Below are 26,253 nucleotides of genomic sequence, written 5' to 3' on the forward strand. Positions count from 1 at the left end.
AATCAAATTATCAGTTTTCGTTTTCATATTTCGTAATCCATAAGCATTTTCATAATTCAAATAATTGCATGATACAAACTCAAAGATTAAATAACTCAAGAATGGCTCCTACACATATGATGTAAACAAGTGACATACATAGTTGTCAAAATACTTAATGTAACATTGGCTACATGAAAGCTCCTCCATGCATTATATTTAATTTACCTTTGTGGTATTCCGATGCTGGGCTCTGTGAGCCCTCACCGAGGTCCAGCAATGCCTCTGCTGCATCGGTGCAGGTCTCATCTGCTTTTCTGGACCTCAACCTTTCCTCACGTTGACATGATGCCTCTGTCATTGGTTTACCTTGCTGGTAACCAAGGTTAACTGTAGGAGCCCAGTCTGGAGAGTCTACATCGTTGGCAGCACTCGGGCAGCCTGAATAAAATAAATAGCAAAGTGATAAACACCCAACAATGACAGCAAAGAGGGATAACAGTAGTTTCGGTCCTAAGAGATCGTTGAAAACCATTGGCCGTGATAGCTAGCTAATGTTAGCATTGCTTAAAAACAAAGACACCGGAAGATAGCGTCAGCTATCTAGCTGCGAAACACAAACACACAGGGTGATATCACAGATGTAACGTTAGCTATATGTTTCCAGCAATATTGCCTCCTGGTCTGTATTTTTGTCAGTTTTATCCAGCTATGTAAGTAGCTAAATTACTGCCTTACCTTTCACAAAGTGGTCACTGCATATACGCGCGTTGTCTGATTCGGCTCCTCCAGACCTCAACCGGAGATTTCTGATCCACGCCTGCCGACGTTTTTCTGTGACTTTTTTAAACTTCTCCCCTTTATGTATAACCACTTTCGGGACTCGAAAGTACCCCTTGTTTTTTTCCCGATTCGATCGGTTGGTACAGCCGTAAACCGCGTAAAACTTTGGCATTTTAATCAGAGAGTCTCACTGACTATGAGTATCTTCGTTATATGCAAATCACTTCCTGCCCCCCAACAACATTCCACTAGAGCGAATGACGTCACCTGCAAACAACCTATTGGTCCTTGTCGGTTGTCCTTGGCCCCGTTTGAGCCGCTCGAGCAGGCGCCGTTGGAACAGCTGTCGTTCAAGACCGCGTTCTTGCTGGCCGTCACCTCCGCTGACGCATGGGTGTGCTTTGTGCTCTCTCGGTACGTCCAGAGTGCCTGTCTTTCGTCCGATTGCGGTGCCACTCTGCGGCCTAATCCTGCCTTCGTGCCTGTAAATATCCGGAGTTCTTCCGCTCCAGGGATATTGTGGTTCAGGCGTTTCATCCGCCTCCTCACGGTGGCGAGTTAGATGCGGGCCTTCACCTGTCATGTCCGGTCCGTGCTTGGGAATTACCTCAGCCGTACTCAGGACCTCGGGGTGACCGTTCAGCTTTTTGTCTGTCACGGTGGTTCTCATGCCGGTGAGGCACTATCGAACAACGCCTGTCCCATTGGTTGTGCGAGGGCATTGCCCTCTGCTACACGTTGGCTGGGCAGGATCCCCCTGGGGGCGTCAGGGCGCACTCCACTCATGGGGTGGCTGCCTCTGTCGCTCTCCTGGGTGGGGCTTCGGTGGAGGATCATGGTCCTCCCCGGGCCCCTTTGTAAGGTTTTACCTCATGGACATGACCGGGGGTTCTGTCTCCCAGGCGGTTCTGGGGTCTGTGGCCTTTCCTGCTTCCCGTCCTTTGGTAGGGTAGCAGGAGTGTGTGGGTATGGGCCACAGTGCGTTAGGTCACACGTGGTTCCGCCTGTGCCGTGTGTTCAAGGGGTTCTAGTTCCCTCTTGTTCGCACTCAGGTGGAGTTCGCCCCCCCTTCGTTAGGAAGGATGGGGTGACAGGGCTCCCCGCACACCTTGATGTGGGCTTACGGGTCCTCAGGGGGTACATCTGTCGGGTCTCGCGTCCGCTCTAACCCATATCTCAATAGGCTTGAGCGGGACGCGATAAGCCATACGAAATATAACGATAGGTTATGTATATAACCTAGTTATATGAGTATTGGCTGAGCGTCCCGCTCTAAGCGGCCCTGAGTTCCCTTTTGAGGGATCTTTTACTGGAACAGGATTTTGGCGAGGAAGGGTGTTTGGTGACCATGACCATGGTCTTATAGGCTACGCCTCCATAGAGGCGGGACCCGGTCAGGTGTGGGTGTATAAGTTGTGTTCGTGGTGGTGTACAGTAGGTACAAGGAGATAAGGGGTATCTCAATAGGCTTGAGCGGGACGCTCAGCCAATACTCAAATACTCATATAATCGTTAATGTTTGCAACTCAATATTTCACTTAACTGTCATGATTTCATTTTGAATGCCATGCTAATGATTTCCTGCATAGCATGGTTTGTGAAAAGCCTTTGTACAAGACAACATGTAACCTATAGTGAGTAGCAAAAATCCACTGACATTAGCGATGCTAACCGCGATTAGGGCAAGGCCAACGTTTATCTACTTCTGTTCTCTTTGCACACATCTTTTGGGGAGAGACTCGAGGGACATTCAGGATGAAAGCACTTGATCAGGTGTCACATGGTTTTATCCAGACTGCCCCTGGAGACTTCAGTGATTCCAAATTGCAGTTGGTTCACGAGTACTAATGTCCCAATATGAAAAGAAAATATACTAAAAACCACTGGGTACTAATTTGGGGTTAACAAGGTTTGTCAAAATAGCTGTTCACAGCAACTCAAATGAAAGCAATATGTTCCATTCCCAGTACAACAGGAGCTGTAAGACTGTTTGTCACTTCTCATGATGTAAAGAAAACAAACTCACGTGGTAAGAGTCCTTCATGTTATGTTTGTCACTTCTCATGATGTAAAGAAAACAGACTCACGTGGTAAGAGTCCTTCATGTTATGTTTGTCACTTCTCATGATGTAAAGAAAACAGACTCACGTGGTAAGAGTCCTTCATGTTATGTTTGTCACTGCTCATGATGTAAAGAAAACTAACTCACGTGGTAAGAGTCCTTCATGTTATGTTTGTCACTTCTCATGATGTAAAGAAAACTAACTCACGTGGTAAGACTCCTTTATGTTATGTTTGTCACTGCTCATGATGTAAAGAAAACTAACTCACGTGGTAAGAGTCCTTCATGTTATGTTTGTCACTGCTCATGATGTAAAGAAAACTAACTCACGGGGTAAGACTCCTTTATGTTATGTTTGTCACTGCTCATGATGTAAAGAAAACAGACTCACGTGGTAAGAGTCCTTCATGTTATGTTTGTCACTGCTCATGATGTAAAGAAAACTAACTCACGTGGTAAGACTCCTTTATGTTATGTTTGTCACTGCTCATGATGTAAAGAAAACAGACTCACGTGGTAAGAGTCCTTCATGTTATGTTTGTCACTGCTCATGATGTAAAGAAAACAGACTCACGTGGTAAGAGTCCTTCATGTTATGTTTGTCACTGCTCATGATGTAAAGAAAACAGACTCACGTGGAAGGCGAACTGTCCGGAGAAGTCGTACATGCCGCAGGAGTGCATGAGACTCAGGGTGTTTCGCACCGCCTCGGGGTTCAGCACACGCTCGCCTGTGATTGGACAGAGTCCGCCGTTGGCCAGGGTGGCCGCCATGACGCTGGCACTCTCGCAGGTCACCTCGATGGAACACAGCTGGGGGTGCACAAACACACAGATTACCATGCATTTACTTTACTCTACTTCTGGCTACAGTATAATCACCCAATGCACCTGAACAGCAGAACTTCCATTTCAAGTAAGAAATCTCTTGTTTTCATATATGATATTTCATGTCACACATTTAGTTAAATAAAGTGTTTACTAGGTGGCAGAGGAGCACTATGACGTCACATGAAGACAAGCGGTGGCAATATGATGCCCCCGGTTGAAACACTCTTACAAAATAGCTTTGCTTGCGTTTTAAATTTCTTGGTTTGAAGAATTTTTTTTCACTCTAAAATGTATGAAACAAAGACAGACGGCATGCGACGACTTAACATAAAGCTATTGTTGTGGCTGATGGTTGTTTAACACAGCAGGAGACGATATTTCCAATTTTAACAAGTAGGTAATTTATTTAGGAAAAGAAGTTTTAACAGCAAAAGCTATGGCTCAGTAGACGGTCACCACAGTTGAAGGAAAACACTCTAACCTCTCAATCCCTCTGCTTGTCCCCTAAATCCCCCCTCAGTCCTGCCCCCACATGACAGATATGATGACGTGTCATATCATGTCAGATATGACATGACGTACATTAAGATGACACGTAGATTTAACATCGGAGAGAGATAAAAACATTAAGAACATCGAAGAGAGATAAAGACATTAAGAAGAACATAGATTTAGATAAAAACATTAAGAACATCGAAGAGAGATAAAAACATTAAGAACATCGAAGATAAGTCTAAAGGTTTATCGTCCTGAGACAAAGCTGGAGTCTGGAGTCAAGATTAGTGAAAGAGAAAATGAGTGTGTGTGTGTGAGTGTGAAAGAGTATATGTGTGTGTGTGAATGTGAAAATGAGTATGTGTGTGTGTGTGAATGTGAAAGAGTATATGTGTGTGTGTGAAAGAGAGAGTTCAGATTAGTGAGGTTTGTGTGTGTATGAAAGAGATAGAGATGAGATGTGTGCGTGTATATGTGTATGTATAAAAGAGAGAAAAGAACAAGATATGAAAGCGATATGATGTAGGAGATTACAAGCACACAACGTGCCGTACTGAAATGTCCATCTGTCCAAGTTGTTTTAAGAACGTCAGCCAGACCGTCTTTCAGCACTGCTTAGTTGACCCATATTAAACTAGTTCACCTTATATACACATTTTCCCCAACATTCCCCCATTTGGGGCTATCCCTAGTCCCACCCAAATCATATAACCAAGAAAATGTGAACGTCTAACTAAACGAGAAACCTAATACATTTTAAATGTCTAACTAAACAAGAACGCTTACTTCATTCACTGGACCCCTAACGGACCAACAAAGGCTGACTACCGTTCTCACAATAAACACAAAACCGCTCAAAACAAGAGTAATAATAAAACATAAAAAAAAAAAAAAATCCCCCAACCTCCACCGCTTACCAAATGAGCCACAGTTCCGGCCGGAAACCGCGACTCTCATCAGGGAAAGGAGAAGTTGACCGTCAGAACTAAACATAGAACATCCCTCCCCCAAAAAAAAATGACATTGTCTCTTCCATAACATTGAGTCCTAGTGTCCATCGCTCAGCCCCCCTTCCATGCCCACGCCATAGTCTCCTCACCATATTGCCAAAAGTCACATTTTGCCAATACAGCAACCACCACGCCACACCTCCAGTCCCCGTAGAAGCATGTCCCCATGCCTGGACGGGAGGCGCTGGTACCGACCTCACCACGTGTCCCCCCATCTTCGACGGGAGGTGCCCATCTTGCCCACTGCGTTAGCCCCCCCCTTTGTCCCTTCAGTCCCCAGAACCGATCCCCAGAACACTTCTTCTCAATGCTTCCTCAGGCTCAGAACCGACACTCCGTACCATTCCATACCGATGCCCCTTCCCATTCCGGTTTGACCAGGACCATGAGTAAAATAAACAAAAATAATAAAAAAATAAACCATCACTCAGACCATCCCCCGTCACTCTTAAAGGAAAGAACCAATACAAAATGTCTTCAAAAAACTTTTTTTTTTTTTTTTTAAGTAAAAGGGATAAAACAAACAAAACTGAACCAAACAGAAAGAAAATGTCCTTTCCTCACCATACGCCTAGTTAAAGGAATAAAACAAACAAACTGAACCAACAAAAAGAAAATGTCCCTTCCTCACCATACGCCTAGTTAAAGGAATAAAACAAACAAAACTGAACCAACAAAAAGAAAATGTCCCTTCCTCACCATACGCCTAGTTAAAGGAATAAAACAAACAAAACTGAACCAACAAAAAGAAAATGTCCCTACCTCACCATACCCCTAATCCTCTATCCCCTCGTCTCCCTCTAAGGCAGCATAAAGCTGAGGGCATGGCCCGATTTGTGGCTCAATCTCTTCCTGTCCCACCATCAGCATTCGGCTTGTTACGTGTGAAGTTACCAGCCTACCCAAGAGAGGCATACCACAACAGAAAAGGAGAACCAATATCAACCCTGCCACCCCAATGGATATCCCCGTCTGCATCACTATGCTTCCCCACTGTCCCAATCTTTCCAACACCCCACTCCCCCACCATTCTTCATTCCGGCCAGAATTCCCCCTCAACTCCTCCCTCAAATCCTTCAGCTTAGCCATGGCCTCGGAGAACTTTCCCCCTGGCCCCACATTCGTCGGAATGAATGTGCAGCAGTACTGTCCAAACATGGAACAGACTCCACCCTTCTCCGCCATTAACCAGTTCAGAGCCTGTCTATTCTGCCATGCCACCGTACTGGTCGCGTGCATCTGGTCCCCCATTGCATCCAACGCCTCCTCGGTGTAGTTGAGATACCGCTGCTGATTGTAAAACAAATAGTTGATCCACCCGGTGTTCTTATTGACCGATATCCATGGCAGAATAGACTCAAACCCTGCCGCAATCTTATTCTTAGCCATGAACTCAGCTGGAATGCCCCTTGGCTGTCCTATGCTGTCCAGATACACCCTTGGGTCTGCCTTGTAGCTACGCTTCGTTCGAGAGATAGGAGACTCAGAAGGTCCTTCCGTCACTGATAATGGTAGGACCACCATTGGCATGATCGCCTGAACCCGGGCACATCTACCTGACCAATCTAAAGGAAGTGTATTCCTCAACCTCCTACCGCCGCAGAGCCAGTATTGGTCCGCCAGTGCCATATCCTGGACATGAAAAGGGCAAGCTACAGGCCGTGGGTTGGTATCCACTCCCTTTAACACGACCCCGTGTCCACACTTTCCTTCTTTCGTGCAGTTAGTCGTGATGCTCCAAATAGTAGTGCACCGCCCCTCTGCCACCTCCCCTACGTCCCGGGTCCCCTCCTTTTGCAAGCACTCGAAATCCTTGGTCAGCCATAGTTTGACACCTCTGGGTATTGGCAACCCCGTCGCTACCCCCTGCACACGTACATCCAATTTCCTACAACGTTCCCGCATAGTGACATCCTTGAAATCCGTGACGTTTCCTGCCGCCTTAAAACGACTAGAGCCGAGAAACCCCAAACACTCTGCCTCGCACCAAGGGCGACTATTATGGGGCCCCTCCCATGCCTCTGCGTCCCTGTCACACTGAGCCCAACTGAACTTCGTGCCCTTCACCAGCAGCCTATCCGGACGTGCCTTGGAGCAGACATAACAATCCTCTATCTGATTCTGCGCGCTCGTGTACTGGACCCACTTAAACCACTCATTCCCTAAAGCCGCCCTATACATCGGGTCAGCCTCCGGGTCTTCCTCGTCATAGTCATAGTCGCCCCCATCTTGTTCCCCGGAAGGAAGCAAACCCCTCAACCTGGCCCAGAGTGAGCCCACTGAGTCCCTCAACGTTCCGGCTGTCCTCTGGAACATATCCTGTCCCCCCACCTCTTCCGACTCAGCGTCCTTGACCTCCCTTTTTCCCCTCACCCCTGTCCCCTGTGCCTGGTTCGGGACAGGCTCAACCCTCCTATCTACCCCCACAACCCGATCCTCGTTAGTATAATGGTAAGTATCCCTGCCTGTAACGGGGGAATGGTCAAAATCAAAAACATGCCCTTGCGGTCCTCCGGGAAACACCCCTTTTGGTTGTAGTCCTATCTTCTCCCCCCCTTCCTCGATGGGGGGCAGAGGGGGCGCCTGATTCTGAGCCTGGTCATGAAAGCCTGCCGGTACTTGAGCCTGAGCGGGACCCCGTGGGACTCCTACCCACTCAAACCCGTCATCCTCAAGGACGGGTCGACCGTGACGGTTCTCAATGACGTCGTTGCGCCCGGCCGACCGTCCGCACACTGCTGCCAACATCTGCGGGAGCATCAGCAGGCACTGCACCTTCCAGTTGCCGTCTCGGGCCCTCCATGTCGGGTTCTGCATAACTGCGATCGATTGTATCCCCCAAGAGATCGCCGCTGGCCTTTATGCAGTGATTGAAGTGGAACCAGGTCGTTGATCCTTTGACTTGGACTGCCGTTCCAGTCGATCGGATCACCTCGTACGGGCCCTCTCTCCGGGGTGATGACCACTTTCTCTTGTGGACCTTTACGAAGACCAGATCCCCAGGGATCAGCCTCGGTTTGGTGGCTTCCTTCTCCGCCTCCTTCACCCCCTTTTTCTCCTTTCTCTGCTCCTGTCGAAACACAGCTTCATGTATTTTAGTCACTTGCTGAAGATATTTTTTCAGATCTTGCTCAAAAATATCTAATGCCGGGCCCCTAGCCAGGTGTCTAAATGGCGGTGCTGGCATGCTGCGGCCTGTAAGCATTTCATGCGGTGTTAGCTGTGTTTGGCGGTTTACGCTGCTTCTAATAGCCATCAGAGCAAGTGGCAAAGCATCAATCCAGTTAAGCTTAGTTTGCATACAGATTTTCAACAGTTTGTTTATAATGACCAGATTGGCCCTTTCCACCTTTCCCTGCGACCCGGGACTATAGACACAGGAAAGGCGCTGTTTTATACTTAATTTCTGCATCAGCCCTTTAACCACCTTGTCGATGAACTCGCGGCCATTATCGCTTTGTAATATCGTGGGAATTCCAAATCTCGGAATGACCTCGCGACACAGGAACTTGATCACTGTGTCCGCGTTCTTGTGTTTAGATGGAATGGCCTCAATCCAGCGACTAAAGCAGTCTTCTACTACCAGGAGGTATCGTTTGCCCTGCACTGGCATTATCATCGCTTTGACCCTTTTAACCTCCTTCCAGTTAAGAGTACCCTCCTCCCGTTCGGATGCACTCCTTCCCCTACTTAGATGCACCTCTCCCCGTAAGGTTTAGGCAGTCCGCTACGACGCAACAACCAGCTCCTTTCTTAGGACTGCCTTGTCCGACGTCGGCCCCTCTCCCTCAACAGAGATGCAGGTCTCCACTTCCGGCGGTAAGGTCTCCTCTCATGAACGGAAGCAGTCCCCTTATTTTACCTTCAGGTGCAGTTTAAGGCTGGGTCCCTTTCCAACCTTAGGAGAGACAATCCAGATTCCTCTGAATTGACACCCCTTACCCTTCTGCTTCCCAGTGGTTCTTTTCAAACCTGCTGATCACAGAAGCACAACTCGCCTACTAACCCTGTATCGGTTAGTAAGGTTACTGTGGCCTGACTGTACATTGAGCCAGGTGCATTCATGCCACTGTTGTCCAGTCACTCACGGTCCCACATCCCGCGTGTCTGTGACTATAAACAGGGTCATAACGCTCTCCCAACCGGCTGGCGACCCAGTCGATAGCGACCTCATAGTCCGTCATCAAGTCAGGACCCCAAGCGGCTGACTGTCCGTAGTACCTATCAGCCACTCAGTTTAGAAACCGACGGTCTTGTCCCCACCCCGCTTGCTCCGGGCATGGAAATATTGACCGTTTTCGCCAGCCTTGCCTGTTCACGGCAGGAGCTGTGCCCCCTACGGTGCACCGCCCTGCTCCTAGGTGTGGACTGTCGCCCACGTACCACCCAGTGCCCACACCAACTTACGTGCGACGTTTCCTGGGCCGACTAGACGGTACCACAGTGGTATGTTATTTCATACCTCGTTACGCACGAGGGCCTTCAGTTTCTCCCCAGCACTATATGGATTGTGTTTAACGTGCGCCCAGACTCTTGCGAGCCCACTGCCGCCTGTTACAGACTAGAGGTTCGGGGTGCCTACCCCCTCCCTAATCTGTGTAGTCCATAATCAGATGTCTGAATGGTCCCTCAGGGAGGGGTGTGTAAGCCGCCACTTTCGGTACTCCTTTGCGCACATTGCCCTGTAAGCATGTTAAACACCTGGCTAGTGTAACGTCAATTTGTGCCTGAAGCTTTGGGGACCAAAATCCCATTTTCGTGATTCGTTTCAGGGTCTCTGCTCTTCCACAGTGATCAACACCATGAGCCTCAGGTATCACCAAGGACAGAAGATCGATGGAGGCGACTATCAAACCGTTATGACTCCTCCACAGACCATCTGCCCCCCTTACAGCCCCCCTCTCCGTCCACGACTGTTTCTCGGCCTGCGTGGCTGAGTCCTGAAGATCACTCAAATTATCCTCAGTTACCTCAGTCGTCAGTTCGGCCGCAAACATCAGAACAGCCGTGGACGGCACCGCAGCCGCCGCCTTCGCGGCCTCGTCCGCCGCGTTGTTTCCCGTCGTCACAAAAGACAGGTCTTTTCTGTGTGCCTGGCACTTTACGATAGCAATGCTTTTGGGCAACTTTACAGCCTGAATAAGCGCCACAACCTGCTTGTGGTGAAGGATCGGTGAGCCGTCCGATTTCTTAAAGCCTCTTGCCTTCCAAATGGCCGCGAATAGGTGGCATACGCCATGCGCATAAGCAGAGTCTGTAAAGATGTTAACCGTGCGATCTTTAGCTATTATGCATGCTTCTGTTAGTGCTATTAGTTCTGCAAGCTGGGCCGAACATGGTTGCATGCATTGTCCGGCCTTTCTTGTTAGTGTTTCTCCGTTAGGTTTGCACTGTACGACGGCGTATCCTGACCTTAAATTTTCCCCCTCCCGATAGCAGGACCCATCCACAAAAAGTGAGAGTTCTGCTATCGCGAGCGGGTCGACTCCCAAATCAGGACGGAGTTTCACGAAAGCCTGTACCTCCACCTCGCACTCATGCGGTTGACCCTCGCTCGGGAGTGGTACCAGATCCGCCGGGTTACTGCCGTGGCATGTTTTTATCGTAACGTCCGAGTACTGCAGGAGCCTCATGTAAGCCTGTTGCCGTTGGCTGGTCAGAACAAATTTGCCTCTTTCAATCAAGTTTGCCAATTTGTGATGTGTCCAAATGCAAATGTCATATCCCATTGTCACGGCCGTTGCCTTCTCATACATCAAATGTGCTGCGGCCAGGGCCTGATAACAAGGTGGCAGACCCTGCTCTACCGGCGAAAGAGCTCTAGAGTAATATGCTATCGGTTGTTTTTTCCCACTCACCCCCTGTGTTTGAGTCAGGACAGCTGTCGCATGCTGCGCTCTATGTGAGACGAATAGGTGGAAACACTTCTCATAATCCGGCAGCGCCAGGGCAGGGGCCTGTAACAACAGACGCTTAATGTTTATGAACGCGTCCTCCCCCTCCTCGGTCCATGTCAAGGGAGCGCGAAGCTTGTCTGTACCCGCCTCTTTTATCATCATCCTCAACGGCGCTGTCGCTATCGTATAGTCCTCCACCCACTCAGAGCTGTACCCAGTCATCCCTAAAAACGTCATCATCTGTCGGACCGTCAATGGCCTAGGTGCCTTGGATACAGCTTCGAGTTGCGTGGGTGAGATGTTTTTTATGCCCTTTTGAATGACGCGAGACAAGTACTCAACTTTTGGCTGGCAGTACTGCAGTTTTGAACGGGATGCCTTGTGGCCTCCCACGGCCAATCCACTCAAAACTTTGATGGAGTCCTCATGGCACTGCTGACGTGTATCCGAGCAGATTAGAATGTCATCTGCATACAGTAAAACCGTGCTGAGTAGTGTGTCGCACACTCCTTGCAAGTCTTCCTTGAGCGCCTTCGAGAAGTAATGCGGCGAGTGCGCGAACCCTTGTGGCAACCGGGTATAAGGGTATTGTTTCCCCCTGTGGGTAAAAGCAAACAGATACTGAGACTCTTTTTCCAATGGAACACTGAAGAATGCCTGCGTGAGATCAATGACCGTATAGTACTGCGAGCTACTCGGGATGTTTGTCAGGAGGGTGTGTGGATTAGCGACTTCTGCCTCTGGTCCAGACACCACGTCGTTCACCGCCCTCAAATCGTGTACCAGTCTGTACCTAGCCCTGTCCGCCTTTAGCACTGGGTGGATAGGTGTATTACATCTGGATTTGAAAGGGACGAGCACTCCCCCCTTTAACAGTCCCTCAATCTGATGTGATATAGCTTCCTCCGACTCTGGCTTCATTGTATACTGTCTGATAAAGGGTGGTCTACAACCCTTCTTTAACCTGACCTTCACTGGCTGTGCCGACAATATTAGACCCACATCTGTGTCGTGTTTTGACCACAACCGTTCCGGGGTGCGCGCCAACATGTCCTGTTCCAGCAAAGCATCCGCCTCTGGAATAACGCAAGGGTCTCCTGGTAATCTGATTACTTGCGGTTTTGCCAAAACTGAAAAGGAAATCATTATTTTTATGAAACTCCCATCTGCGCTGTTCCAAATTAGCGGAGATTCCGTGGAGACCCACCTTTGAGTCTCGGATTCCTGTATCATTGAACCTAGATGTTCGGATTCGTAACCAGGATTTATTCTCAGAGTGATGTGTGGGGCGGCGTCTCTTAGTCTATGTTGTTCCCGTAGATACTTACTCGTGTTAACCCTCAACGCCGCGCCCTGTCTCCCTACAATTATCGTAGATGAGTTAATCTGCACCTGCTCGGGCTGTCCCTGCAACCATGCCTTGTTCCTAACTAGGTCACTATTCGTCAAATACTGTAGTGTGCAATGTGCCTCCATGTTTGTTTGTCTAGACTGAGGCAGTTGGGTTTTCAGAAATGGCTCCCAGGGGTCACAGACCCTTTGCAGCTCTGCATCTATTAGACTAGGCAGATTTGGATTCAGCACCCCTTAATACCCCTAGAAATGTTGTGTACCAAAAATAAACACGAAATGCCTTCAGGGTTATGATTTTCTGAAAATTGACCCTGTCTATATGTTGCCCAGCCAGAACACAGTGGCCTCTTTCTCCCCCGTCCCTTGTAGCATCATTTCGTACACGTCTTGTTCAATTTGAATCCCCTCAGGCGTACATAGGATTTTACAGCCTAGTTTACACATTGCATCTCGTCCCAAGAGATTGCGCGGGGTGCTGTCCGAAATTAATACAGGTATTGTTATGGTCTTGTTGTTATACGTCATAGAGATTGGATCTGATGTGGGTATTAATTGTGTTTTTCCCGAGAATCCGACCGTCCGAACATACTGTCCAGACTGGGGTAAGTGAGCGGCGTATTTTTGCTTTATGCAGGAAAAACCTGCTCCAGTGTCTGCCATCATCTCTGTTAATTTGCCCTCCACTAGGACCTGCAGAATAGGTTCTTGCTCAGCTCCCTTGGAAACCACAATCATTTGATTTCCCCCCGTCGCATTCTCTGGGCACCCCTAGTGATTACCCCCCTGGTTTCGGGGCCCTCCTGTCTCCCCCTGGTCGTGGGGCCCTTGTGACTCCCCCTGGCGCACGGGTCTTCCATACTCCGAGCCGGGACGGTATGGTTGCCTACATCTCATTTCCCTGTGTCCCTGCATGCCGCAGTTCCAACAGTGGAAACGGGGAAACTGTTGTTCGTTCCCCGGTCCCTGTGTAAACCGTGGGCCTGATTGCCCATTCCCTGCCTGCCGCCTGGACGCCTGGTTCTGTGAACTATAGCCATAGCTTCTCACTACCTGAGGTGCAGGCGGGGGTCCCTGGTCCTGCATGGGTGGAGAGGTAGCAGATGACACCATTACTGCCTGCAACCTCCTTTGGGGCTGCAGTTGTTGCTGAGTTAACTTCCTTGCGTCATTTCTATCCTGATCCCTGACTTTCTGCTCCTGAGCCCTTTGCTTCTCCACACTATGTGTTACATGTGCACAGAACAAAGGATAAGTCATGTCCATTAACCCCACCACGTCAGGGTCACCAAATGTTGTGGCTGATGGTTGTTTAACACAGCAGGAGACGATATTTCCAATTTTAACAAGTAGGTAATTTATTTAGGAAAAGAAGTTTTAACAGCAAAAGCTATGGCTCAGTAGACGGTCACCACAGTTGAAGGAAAACACTCTAACCTCTCAATCCCTCTGCTTGTCCCCTAAATCCCCCCTCAGTCCTGCCCCCACATGACAGATATGATGACGTGTCATATCATGTCAGATATGACATGACGTACATTAAGATGACACGTAGATTTAACATCGGAGAGAGATAAAAACATTAAGAACATCGAAGAGAGATAAAGACATTAAGAAGAACATAGATTTAGATAAAAACATTAAGAACATCGAAGAGAGATAAAAACATTAAGAACATCGAAGATAAGTCTAAAGGTTTATCGTCCTGAGACAAAGCTGGAGTCTGGAGTCAAGATTAGTGAAAGAGAAAATGAGTGTGTGTGTGTGAGTGTGAAAGAGTATATGTGTGTGTGTGAATGTGAAAATGAGTATGTGTGTGTGTGTGAATGTGAAAGAGTATATGTGTGTGTGTGAAAGAGAGAGTTCAGATTAGTGAGGTTTGTGTGTGTATGAAAGAGATAGAGATGAGATGTGTGCGTGTATATGTGTATGTATAAAAGAGAGAAAAGAACAAGATATGAAAGCGATATGATGTACGAGATTACAAGCACACAACGTGCCGTACTGAAATGTCCATCTGTCCAAGTTGTTTTAAGAACGTCAGCCAGACCGTCTTTCAGCACTGCTTAGTTGACCCATATTAAACTAGTTCACCTTATATACACATTTTCCCCAACACTATTTTAGAGGCTTGTTTACACTGGTGCAAAAGTAAAACGCTGTATAAGGATGTATTCTTAGTCAACTTGCCTAATTAAATCAGGGATCACATGTTAGATATAATGGAGAAAAAGGTGCATGGATAAAGAAAACTATCTGTGTGAATACACTTAATCAAAATAAATACACAAATTAAATTCAGATGTGTTTTACTTGCTTATTGCTTATACTAATACACTGAGGAGCATGTAGTAACTGTTGCTGGACACATACAAATGCTACGTAATGCACACTTAGGGGTGAAAGGTATCAACCCCATTAACCCCAAGCCCCGTGTTCATGTACAGAGCTGTCGCCTCCTCAGCAGAGCTATCCCCTTACATTCCTCTATCTATGCAGAGTTGGATGACGTCCCACTGTCAAAACGTCATAATTAAATTGCACGGTGGTCTGTGCGGCCTTGTTTATTTACCGTGTCCATGGAAACTATGATGAACGCAGTCATGAAGGTATGGTTTCCTTATACAGAAAAGACATAGCACTATAGTAGTCCGTTTACCTTTCTGATAACTATATCACTGGATAACTCGTAAATGTTCAGACAAGCTTAATTTTTGGTTATTTGTGATACTCTGTATACTATACAAACCCAATTCAACATTATAGCCGCATTTCCTTTCAAACTAATTTGATGGCTGATGTCCCGATTTGGTACACACACACCACACAGACACACCAGTAGCAGCCAGCATGTTACTGGAAACACACTATCGAGGGCGGGGTGAAGGGTTACAGAGGCAAGGAAACTATAAAAGAAAAAGGTCATCACGTCAGAATACCAGCGTTCCATGCTCTGCTTGGCACCAATTCTATTGAAGCCTGTATTAAAATTAAAAATATAAAAGCTATCCGAGGAAATATACATCAACCAACACATCAAACTTTAGTTAAGAATGCAACAATTTGCAGATGATTCTGACAGGTAATAAACTGTTTAAATGAGATGGCGACTCCGGGGCGGCTACGTGGCGTAGTGGGCAAGGCGCTCGCCACGAATGCGGAGACGCTGGGCTCGCCTGTTCGAGCCCAGAGCTCCACATTGCTTTCAGTTTAGCTGGTCGTTCATACTAATACACATTGGCCGTATTAGGGGGTGGGAAACTGATGGGTGGGGATCGGGCGTTGTGGACAGCGACTCCTACAGGTCGGTTGGTGCGCCTGCGCAGTAGAATCAGGAAGTGTCGGGGGCAGCGTGAGCCTCCCACGCGTTACTCCTCGCCACTGAGAGATCGAGCTGCGCAGGTGAAAAGATGAGACTGCTGTTACCTCAAGTACCGGAGGGGACTTGTGCTATGTATGACTTAGTCCACATTGCAGCCGGCTTGTGGGAGGAAAGAAACAGCGTTCGTGACAGGGGAGGGTTGAATTGGATGATACGAAATTGGGATGGGAGAAAATATAGAAAATGGGAGAAAAAGTGGATAAAAAATAAAAAAAAATTAGATGGCGACTCCCTTCAACTCAATGTCGGCCGAACCGAAGGTTTCCACACTGTGCGTTCATGATGACCCTTCCTTCTTTTACAGTTTCCTTGTACAGAGGCAGGAAGGAAGGTCAACACAGCCATAGAGAAGACAGTGAAAATGACAGTAGAGGTCAACATAGAGGAAAAGAACAGGAAGGAGTAGAGAGAGAGAGAGGAAGAGAGAGTGGAAAGAGATAATATGGGAAACAGAGACCAATAGGAAAGACAAAATAAAGAGAGTAAGTATAGAAGAGAAGAGGGACAGTGGACCTCTTTATGTAGCAAAATGCACAAGCTTTTTAAAGATACTCATCAAACTCATTTCCACTTAAAATTGGATTATAAATGAGTGATTGGAAACAGTCGGCGGCGCACATATTCTGTGTTTTAAGTAAACAGGGGCATAGTTATTAGTTATAGATTCTATATTCATAGTTATAATATAGAATTTGAACTACTTTAACCGTTTTAACAATCAGCCTGTAAAACCGAAAGTCAATGATTTTTTTGCATCGTTGGCCAATAAGTAGGAATGATGATGAACAACATAGATTAAAATACATAAAGGCATCGATTCCAATGTTTCCACAAACCAGAGGAGTACCTTGCATCGCTTTGTTTGACATCAGTAATGGCACCTATTATCCTGTTTTTTTTTTTACTCCAATAGTCGACACAAAAATGTAAACATCAAGTTCCTCAGCAGAGCATGGAAGGTGGGGACATTTTTTGTCAAACATATAGCTTGCACTAGTCCATCTTGGGAGCTTAGGCTGCGGTTACACTAGGGCCGATTTCGTTTTCAGTTTAAGTTTTTCGTTTTTCAGAACGCTACGTAATGGCAGGCAAATTAGACATCGTTTTGTCTCCTGACCACCGAGTGATGTATATACATGTAGTACAATGCCAAAGCAGTAGGTGGCGATGTAGTTCAAACATGAAGGCAATTTTCAACCAATCAGAAAGGTTGAACGAGTCACTCCACATCCTGCTCAAAATCTCAGAAAAGCCACCATCTTAGGGCGGTTAGGTGGCCGAGCGGAGATTGCGTTCGTCACCAGCCCCGGAGCTGAGCTGGATTTGCCTGTTCGAATCCAGCTCACAGCTCCGGGATTGTCACCAGCTTGGCTGGCCGTCTGCACTCATACAATTGGCTGTATCAGAGGGTGGGAGAAGCTGGCGGGGTGGGTCCGGGTCGTTGTAAACAGCGACTCCTACAGTTCGGTCGGGGCGCCTGCTAAGCGCGGATTGGACGTGAGGGGGATAGTGTGGTCCTCCCACACGCTACGCCCTCTCAATGAGAATCCGCGCTGCCAGGTGAAAAGAAGCGGTGATTGGCTGGACGTGTGTCGGAGGCAGCACGTGGTAGCCTCCACTCTCCCAGATGATCTGACTGTGGGGGGTAAGTGCGCAGCGACCAGGAAGGGACTGGGAATTGGCATACGACTAACATTGGGATGGGAGAAAATCGGAGGAAAATGGAGGGGGAAAAAGACCAATATAAAAAAAAAAAAAAAAAAAGCCACCATCTTTATACCTCACATGAGCCATTTAGCTACATAGCATTTATTTTTCAGCAAGAAATAAAGTGCAATAAACAAAACCGGATACATTCACTGTGTGTTCTGCCTCATTTGTTGATGATTTGTTGATGAAACAAAACTAACATCAACACAATTGACCACCAAGAGCAGAGTTTAGTCTCACAAAAATATCGCAGATTTTGTTAGCTTACGTGCTAACGTGATTGGGATATGCCATTATAACAGTATAGCATTGTGGCTAGCAGGGTAGTAACGTTAATGCTAGCAGAATGAATGGATGTACACTTTATTTAACATATTGCAGAATGGGTACAATACAATACGGCTCAATACAAACAATTGTTAAGGGAATGCAGATTGTTGTAGCTTGGACTGGGCTCCTTATAACAATAACTTGACAACATGTTGGTAGCCGCAGCTACTTGGGACAGCTCTGCTGTAAACACTGGAAATAACTAATGGACGGAGTCGAGGTCCAGCCAGGGGAGAATTTGGCGTGGGTCTGTACTGTGCATGGGCATTGGGCAGAGGGCCCCGTTCCATGTACGTGGTTCAACTAAGTCGATCAACATGTCCATTATCCAGCTTCAGTTAACCCGATGTTCGAAGCCGAGATTTTCCTGTTTCACAAACCTGGATTCAGTCTCGTTAACTCAAGCCAGACTTGAGAGTCAGGCTAGATGCGCGCTCCCGTTTTAGGTGGAAAGCCAGCACGTATCGATGGCAGAGACCCTGATTCTCAACGGCATTGATTGATTAATTGATTTAAGACTTTATTGACAGATTGCAATAGGCTCAATCGCCTCGCCGACAAGTTAAATGCGTTATCTATAGGCTAATTCTAAGTCCCTCATTACCTCAATCAATCAGATTATATTTCTTTAAACTTGCCTGCTGGATTGAATAATCAAATGAGATCTTGCTAGCGAAAATAACTAGTTAACTGTTATACAGAATTACGAGACGGCTTTCTTGCCCATTGATTGATGTATAGTCAATGTTTAACTTATCACCAATGTGGTCTAACGGGTTGTTCTTTTGACTTCCACACGGACGACCCGGGTTCAAGACCGGGGTCCTTATTTTTGCAATATAGGAATAATTCAATTTGGTGCACGTTGAGAGCTATATAAAGAATGACATCCTCAATGCATGTAGATTTATAATATTTTAACTTAAAACCAGGCTACTTTGGCGTATAATCATTAATATTATATTCAAAAAAATCATATTGGAAACTCCGGGATTTGAACCTGGGTCGCAAGGTTGGGAGTCTTGAGCACTACCGCTGGGCCACTGTGCCAGATAGGATAAATTCATTGTTTATACATTAATGAACGAGAGACCCGTGTTTAGAATATTCCTTATTTTGAATGACGTTTTATTTCTTTATCCTCATTCATTCATGTGACGTCAACGGCTCATTCAATTTCTCAAATCAAACAGCGCATCTCATCAGACATCTTAATCCCAGTTACAATTAAAATAACCACATTTTTGTGTACATCGCACGAGCGAGCGCCACCGTCGCCACGGTATATATAACCTGCATTATTTAGGACAAAGTGAATTTAATATCAGCATTTTGGGTCTATTTTACATTTCAAAAGCCCCCTCTGGAAGAATGGAGCACAAAAACGTAATTCAGAATGGTATAATGCAGATCGTAGACTGTGGGAATAGTTTCAGGAAACGAGCTGTCACTTCTTTGCGGGGGCGTGGCTCTGCGTGATCGGGCTAACTTGAACTTGAACTCTGCTTTCGAGCAGGCTCAAACTTTTGGATCTGTTGGCATGGTGATCTGGAAAATCCACGTATATGAAACCGGAAAGTCCGGCTAACCCAGTTATCCAGCTAAAGTTATCCGGCTAACTCAGTTATCCAGGTACATGAAACGGGGCCCAGCTCCGTATCCGGCTCGCGCAAATTACATGGCACCATTGTCGGCGAGTTTCGGCGAGTTTCCAAAACGAAAACACCCTTTCAGCGTTGCCACTAGAAAAACGTGTTTTCCTGCCAAAACTGAGTTTCTTTTTAACTTGGACATGCAAACGTAATCATTAGAAAATAGAACGTTGCCGTTTTACACCAGTGTAACCATGGCCGAGGATCCTAAATGCATCATTATATGCTACCTGCAGTTTTTTCATTTTTGCTGTGCTATAATTACACCAGAGGTGGGTAGTATAAAGCGGAGTACAATAGGCTCTGAACAGGCTTATTTTCACATTATCTGTACACGTATAACATTTTCGTGCCAGCATATTGGCCTGTGCATACAGTTTGCAGCACTGGCTGCACATAAACATCATCATGTGTCATCATGAGAATGTTTTAACAATCAGCCTGTAAAACCAAAAGTCACAAAAATTGTTTGTATCGTTGGCCAATAAGTAGGAATGAGAATGAGTACAGTAAGTAGAAATCTGCGCCCAGAGTATCTGCTGGTTTCAACAAATTAAATCCAATACTTTTTAGGACCTTTTTAATGCCACTTAGAGCTAGATTTAATAAAAATGTCATGACCATACTAGCAAAAAATAAATAAAAAAAACACTGAACTTGCCAATTTAAATTCTTGTGCGTTCCATACAAGCTCTCACTAAACACACTAAGCTCCCGGAAGCCACGCAAAAAACAAAGACTTCAATACAAAACCATTTCATATATTTAATAATATTTGATCTCCCGACAGCTAGAATACCTGTACAAATTTAATTTAAATTAAGTAAGGGATAATGTATTACATTGACGGTATTGACGAGGTCATTGTCGCAAAATAATTGACCGACAGAGTTTAGAATACCGAGGCGCCTCGCCGAGGTGTTCTAAACGTCAGTGAAGGTCAATTATTTTGCGACAATGACCGAGTATAGCTATACATTATCCCGCTTATTACATGGCTAACTTACTAACAATATACCCAATTCATTTTACACCATCGACAAGACGAGATCAATTGCAGACGCAGTCGTTCTGTGGCTCCGCTGTCAGTCAGCCCAAATAAAGTTATTATTATTATCGCCGGCAGGTGTGTCTGATTGCACTGATGCAGTGTGTGTCAGTGGGCTTGATTGCTCCAGCTGCGAACAGCGGTCATTATTGCTCGGTCGCGATTGTGATTTGGTCAATAGCGCTAGTTACCCGTATCACCGGTCATTATTGCTCGGTTGCCCCTGGCAGCGGTGAATTATCGAGAAATAACTGACCGCTGCTAGGGGCAACAGAGCGCTATTGACCAATCACAATCAAGCATTTCGGCGAATGTGCAAACGCCATGTAATAAGACTTTTTAATGATGAATTCAATACTTTTGAATACCCCGCAGATACCCTGTGAGACATAAAAGGAACTCCAGAAAGACAGGATCAGATAGAGGAGAAGACCGTTATAGAGAAAGAGATCCTACAGTGGTAGAGGATAGATAATGTGCCTCAGACACTACATCCTACAGTTGCTCCACTCCAGCACAGTTGTACTCACTTGAAAGTAAAAGTCCAGGATGGAAGTCATGTCAGTTCCCTCAGGAAAACACTACAGACAAACAGAAGAGAGGGGGGGGGGGGGGGGGTTAGTCTGTGCCCTGGTTATTCATATTACTGCATATTGACTACTTAGTTCAACTTCATTATTTTTTTTATATTGTAAGTGTGGTAGTGAAAGTGTTAACCCTTTGTAGTGTGCTAGTGAAAGGGTTAATCACCTCATAGACCAACAATGTCATTAACTCACTCATCCACTCTGCCCCTACTGGTGCTTCACAGGCGATCATCAATAATACCAAAAGAAACACTTTGCATATTTCCCAGAGACATGCGGCTATTATCCGGTTTGCTTGAGCCAACAGCTGCACAGCCCCCAAGGAAACAGCCGTTCCGTGGCAGTGATGCCTCAACTAACATTAAGACGAAAGTAATTATTTACTTTACTTACAGACAAACAGGATAACAGCCATGTGTCTCTGGGTGCTGAGGACATTTACAGACACTTCTCTCTCTCCATGTCTCCGTCCTACTCTTTCCATCACACGCATGCACAATCGCATATACACATAACCAACACTCATATCTCTACGTCAAACAATCATATCTACGTTATTATCCATATCTCATATTATGTATGTCAATGTTCCCCTTATTTTATCTACTATTACATATAAATACTTTGTTAGTTGCCATCCTATAGAGATCTAGGCTAGGGCCCATTGCTGTATCCTAGTTCTCTCCATGTTGCAACATGTCATTCTGTCAGTAAACTATCTTCAAGCAGACCGTTGTCTGCCTCAGTGAATCATTTAATTATTCCATGTCACTGGGAAATATGCAAAGTTAAGGTTTTTTTTGTTTTATTCCTAGTCAGATTTGTCTATGCCAAGAAATGTTTCAAGCTCATCCAATGTCTTTATTGCAAAATATCATACCGTCATCATAGTAAAGTATACAAGCTTTTGAAACGGGGGCCAAATGGAATGTCAATTATGCGGTCTGCATGAACAAATGACAGGAAATCGATGCAGTCCGTTTTAAAATATTTACATTTGTTGACAAGTTGAAACAGTCCATTGGTAGTGACTTTTACCAATACCCATCCGTATGCTAGTTTTACCAGTGTATGAGTCATATGGGGGAAAACAAGCACAATACAGTAGCAACAGTCAGGTGTGTGTGGAAGGAGAGAGTATGAGCAAGGAAACTATAAAAGGAGGAAGGGTCATCATCATGTCAGAATAACAGCGTTCTACACTCTGCTTGGTGCCAGGCGAACCAGTTAATTCATTTATCCACTCTGGTTGGATGGTGTATTGTACTTGTGTTGTATAATGACAATACATTTTATTCAAATCTCATTTTGAAATCGCTACCCGTTGAGTGGATCAGCATGGTGCAATGCCACACCTCCAAAGCATTTTTGCACATTCTGCCACTGTCAAATCAAATCAAATTTATTTATAAGGCCCGACAACACACGTTAATGTCCCCATGGGCATTAACGTGTCCATAGGCAGCATAGCGATCTCAAAATGAGATTTGATTAAAATGTATTGTCATTATACAGCACAAGTACAATACACCATCCAACCAGAGTGGATAAATGAATTAACGTAAATTAAAAAAAAACTTGTTAGCAAGAGATTTGAACCTGGGACCATTGGATGCACAGGCAGCCACACTAACCAGTTGAGCTAAACGGTCCAACGTTAACTGTGAGTGACTAATCGATAGTTTACACTTGTCAAGTGCCAATTGCGCTTGTCGTCCAGTATTGGCATTAATAAATAAGATGTCATGGTCTACAGTAGGACTTACTACTATGATACCCATTAAAACAAGTAATTCAGGGCGCCCCAGTGGCGAACCACATAGCGCGCTCAGCCGCGACACGGCCGACCCGTCGTTATTTGCCGAATGTCTTCCCCCCACTCTGTCTCCCATTCCTCCTCTGTCTCTCTCTACTGGACTGCCCAGTAGAAATAAAGCGATAAAACCCAAAAAAAAATATCTTAAAAAAAAAATTATAATAAATAAATAAAAAAAAATCGAATAATAGAAGCCTACTTTGCTGGAACGATTAATTTCAAACGTATACAGTGCGTGTGTGCTTTTGTGTGTGTGCTCACGCGTTGAGGCTCGCTAAGCCTTCCTCCACGCATTTCTGGAGCATTTCTTTATCCACTATGGTTGGATGGTGTATTGTACTTGTGCTGTATCATAACAATACATTTTTATCTAATCTCGTTTTGAGATCAGTCGCAAATCGCTTCCTGTTGAATGGATCGATTGCAATGCCGACTCTCTTACCCCCGTTTATGCTCGTCTTCACAGCCTAGAATATGACACGCCCACTGATGATGTCACGGTTCGCAAGAAAAAAAAAAACTATTTTTCAGTTCTAGCCGAGCACCAATTTTTCACGTTCCGAACAAATTAATCCCGGTGTGAACGTGCCGGCCGGTTCGAGATTACGTTCAGGAACCGGCTCCAGCACGGAGGCCGGCCGGTGTGAAAGGCCTAATAGTGACGTCATGACTCTTCCTTCTTTTATAGTTTCCTTGAGTATGAGGCGGAACTGACGCCTGAACACTTAAGGTAACTAACTTGCGTTCAGCGTTTCTCTGATTGGCTAGGTCATTTCTGGTCATGTGACATGTACGCCCGGTTGCCGCGGCATTATGCATACGCAATCCCCCCTGTTTTAACATAGACGGTTAGCTCAACTCGTTCCTCAGCTTGCTGTCGAGCCTGTGGTCAGTTGGTGACAAGTTCTAATCACTTTTTTTTTCTTTTTTCTTTTTTACGTTTAATTAGTCTGTCTTTCTTTCGCCGGTTAAGTTTAGGCATTCTTTCGGAGTTGGTTAAGGTTAGGGTTAAGTTTAGGCATTCTTTCGGAGTTGGTTAAGGTTAGGGTTAAGTTTAGGCATTCTTTCGGAGTTGGTTAAGGTTAGAGTTTGTCGCAGAGCATGGCAATAGAATGCCTGTCTTTCTTTCGCCGGAGCAGCAGCCTATTTCCGCTCTGCCGCGGTCACATGGGCGTCGTGGCCAATCAGAGAAAAGCTGAACGCAAGTAAGTTACCTTAAGTGTTCACGCGGAACTGACATCATAGCGGGAGGGGTTTGCAGGGCTGGGGGCGGTGAGTCACAGCACACATTCCATAGACATTCTTGTCTGTGTACACAGAGTGTTCACTGTATCCAGTGTATGATATATATATATATATATATACACACACACGTACTATACTGTACACATGTCTGTGTATATGTATGCTTGTCTATCAACAGTTTTCTTTTTGCTTGTTGTGTCAGATGGAAAGAGGGAAAGATACAGACATGAAGACAGATAGTTTGAAATGGAGAGGAACGGAGAGAGAGAGAAAGGAATACAGATATCTATAAGAATATATTCTGTATGTTTCTCTCTCTCTCATAAGAGAAACATACAGAATGAGACAGATTGAGAGAACTACAGACAGAAAAGGCCTTTTGGGACCGGAGGGACTGTTTCATAGTTCAGGAGCTGTTGGCGGGAGGCCCCCCTTTTTGCCGTGTTCTCACTGCAGGAACAGAGGACGACCGTAGTTCCTGAACCCTGTTTTGAGGGACTTTTCTAGCTCCCATCAGGGCAGGGACTCTCCAAGCACAGAGGAACCATGACTGATATATGGTGATTGGTTCAGATGTCAAGTTCATGGTCGGATACTATGAACCGTGTGCTCAGATGTACTCTGGCGTGCTGTGCACGGGGCTAGAGAGACATCCTTGTATTATAGTTGAAATACTATTTTCAAATTAAACATTTCCCCAGTTACATCAATATTGTCAGAACTAACAACTATTACTAATCACTATTGGCCATTTTAGCACTCACCTTGCCATCAACCAGTAAATGCTTAGTTTTAAGTTGATCAATCTAGTGTGATCTATGCATGAAAACAATTACTTTTTTTCAGTGGATCTCGTAGTTACAACAATATTGTAAAAATTAAACAGTGTTGTTGTGTTTATATGTGAAGTAACGTTATATCCAATGTTCGCTATTTGGCCAACCGCTACACGCCCAGCCAGGAAGCCACGTCCTTCTCCGGGGAAGACACAAGTACTGTCGGCTTACTTCACTTCAGCATTCCGATTAGTATATCAATGTAAACAAAAGAAAAAGCCCTGAAGGTATGTACAGTAGTTCTCAGGAGAGCTCCGCAGTAGGTAGTTCCTCTCCAGTGGGGAGTCCCCTGAACTGTTTGGTCCAAAAATACTTAGTCAGAGAGAGAAAGAGAGAGAGAAAGAGAGAGTGTCCAGACCTTCTTTTCTTTCAAGTAGTAGCCGATGGCGAAATTCTTGTCACCTGACTCACGCTCCGACTGGAACCTATGGCACAGAGAGGAGACACACCCCATCAGACAGAAGAACATCATGGTGTATTATGTGTGTTTTTATGACATGTTGCCCTTATGTCAACATCACCCTTCACCCTTTGGTGTGTGGTGTGTGTGTGTGTGTGTGTGTGTGTGCGTGTGTGTGAGGGTTAGGTAGACTTACGTGGCGTTACTAAAGCCCACATACTCGTTTCCCGCCATTTTGTTGAAAAAGTTCATGACCTGGACCAACGAGAGGCAGTTTTAGAAGGAGTGCAACGATGTAAACAGTAGTACGCATTATCCTCTTCAATTCTACAATACTTACATAATCAAACTTCTCTGCATTGCTTGCTCCCTGCTGAAAGAGAATCGAAGGAGGCAAAAAAACATTTAGGAGAAGTTTGTTCAGAGAAGCACCCGAATAAGATATTATCACTACAATGATAACACTACTGCAGACGAGTTAAAACTACTGAATTAGCAGATTAGGCAAGAGAAGCTTTATAAACATGGGTACAATCTCAGGAGATTAGGGAAGTAGGTTTGCAAAATGAATGAGGTTAGCTTGGAGCTAACCATTACAGAGATGAGACATTTTAGTTAAGAAAGTGACATTTAGTCAATGTGTGCTTTACTGCATTTTTCTAGAAAAGATGTTTTTAGTGCAGAAAATGAATCAATGACAGAAAGGTCCAGTAGGCTACGTATTAGGGGTGTAACGGTATACGTATCCATACCGAACTAATGCAACGGTACGTTAACCACTAACAGAACGCACGTGCAGAACTTTTTTGCGTACAGAATTTTTATTAAGAACTCCCAAGTT

General features: G+C 45.6%; 1 protein-coding gene across 1 annotated transcript in view; it reads right to left on the reverse strand.

Moving 5' to 3' along the window:
- LOC311226025 (glutaminase kidney isoform, mitochondrial-like) overlaps window positions 1-26,253 on the reverse strand; it is a gene marked incomplete at both ends in the record, with an annotated part of 153,827 nt that overhangs the window by 56,052 nt on the left and 71,522 nt on the right. Inside the window, 5 exon segments of the mRNA XM_084311406.1 lie at window positions 3,460-3,636; window positions 21,059-21,109; window positions 25,371-25,437; window positions 25,609-25,667; window positions 25,753-25,785. Coding sequence (XP_084167532.1) covers window positions 3,460-3,636; window positions 21,059-21,109; window positions 25,371-25,437; window positions 25,609-25,667; window positions 25,753-25,785 — 387 coding nt within the window.

The sequence above is a fragment of the Notolepis coatsorum genome (genome assembly GCF_963971535.1).
Source record: "Notolepis coatsorum genome assembly, chromosome: 3".
Classification (NCBI taxonomy): domain Eukaryota; kingdom Metazoa; phylum Chordata; class Actinopteri; order Aulopiformes; family Paralepididae; genus Notolepis; species Notolepis coatsorum.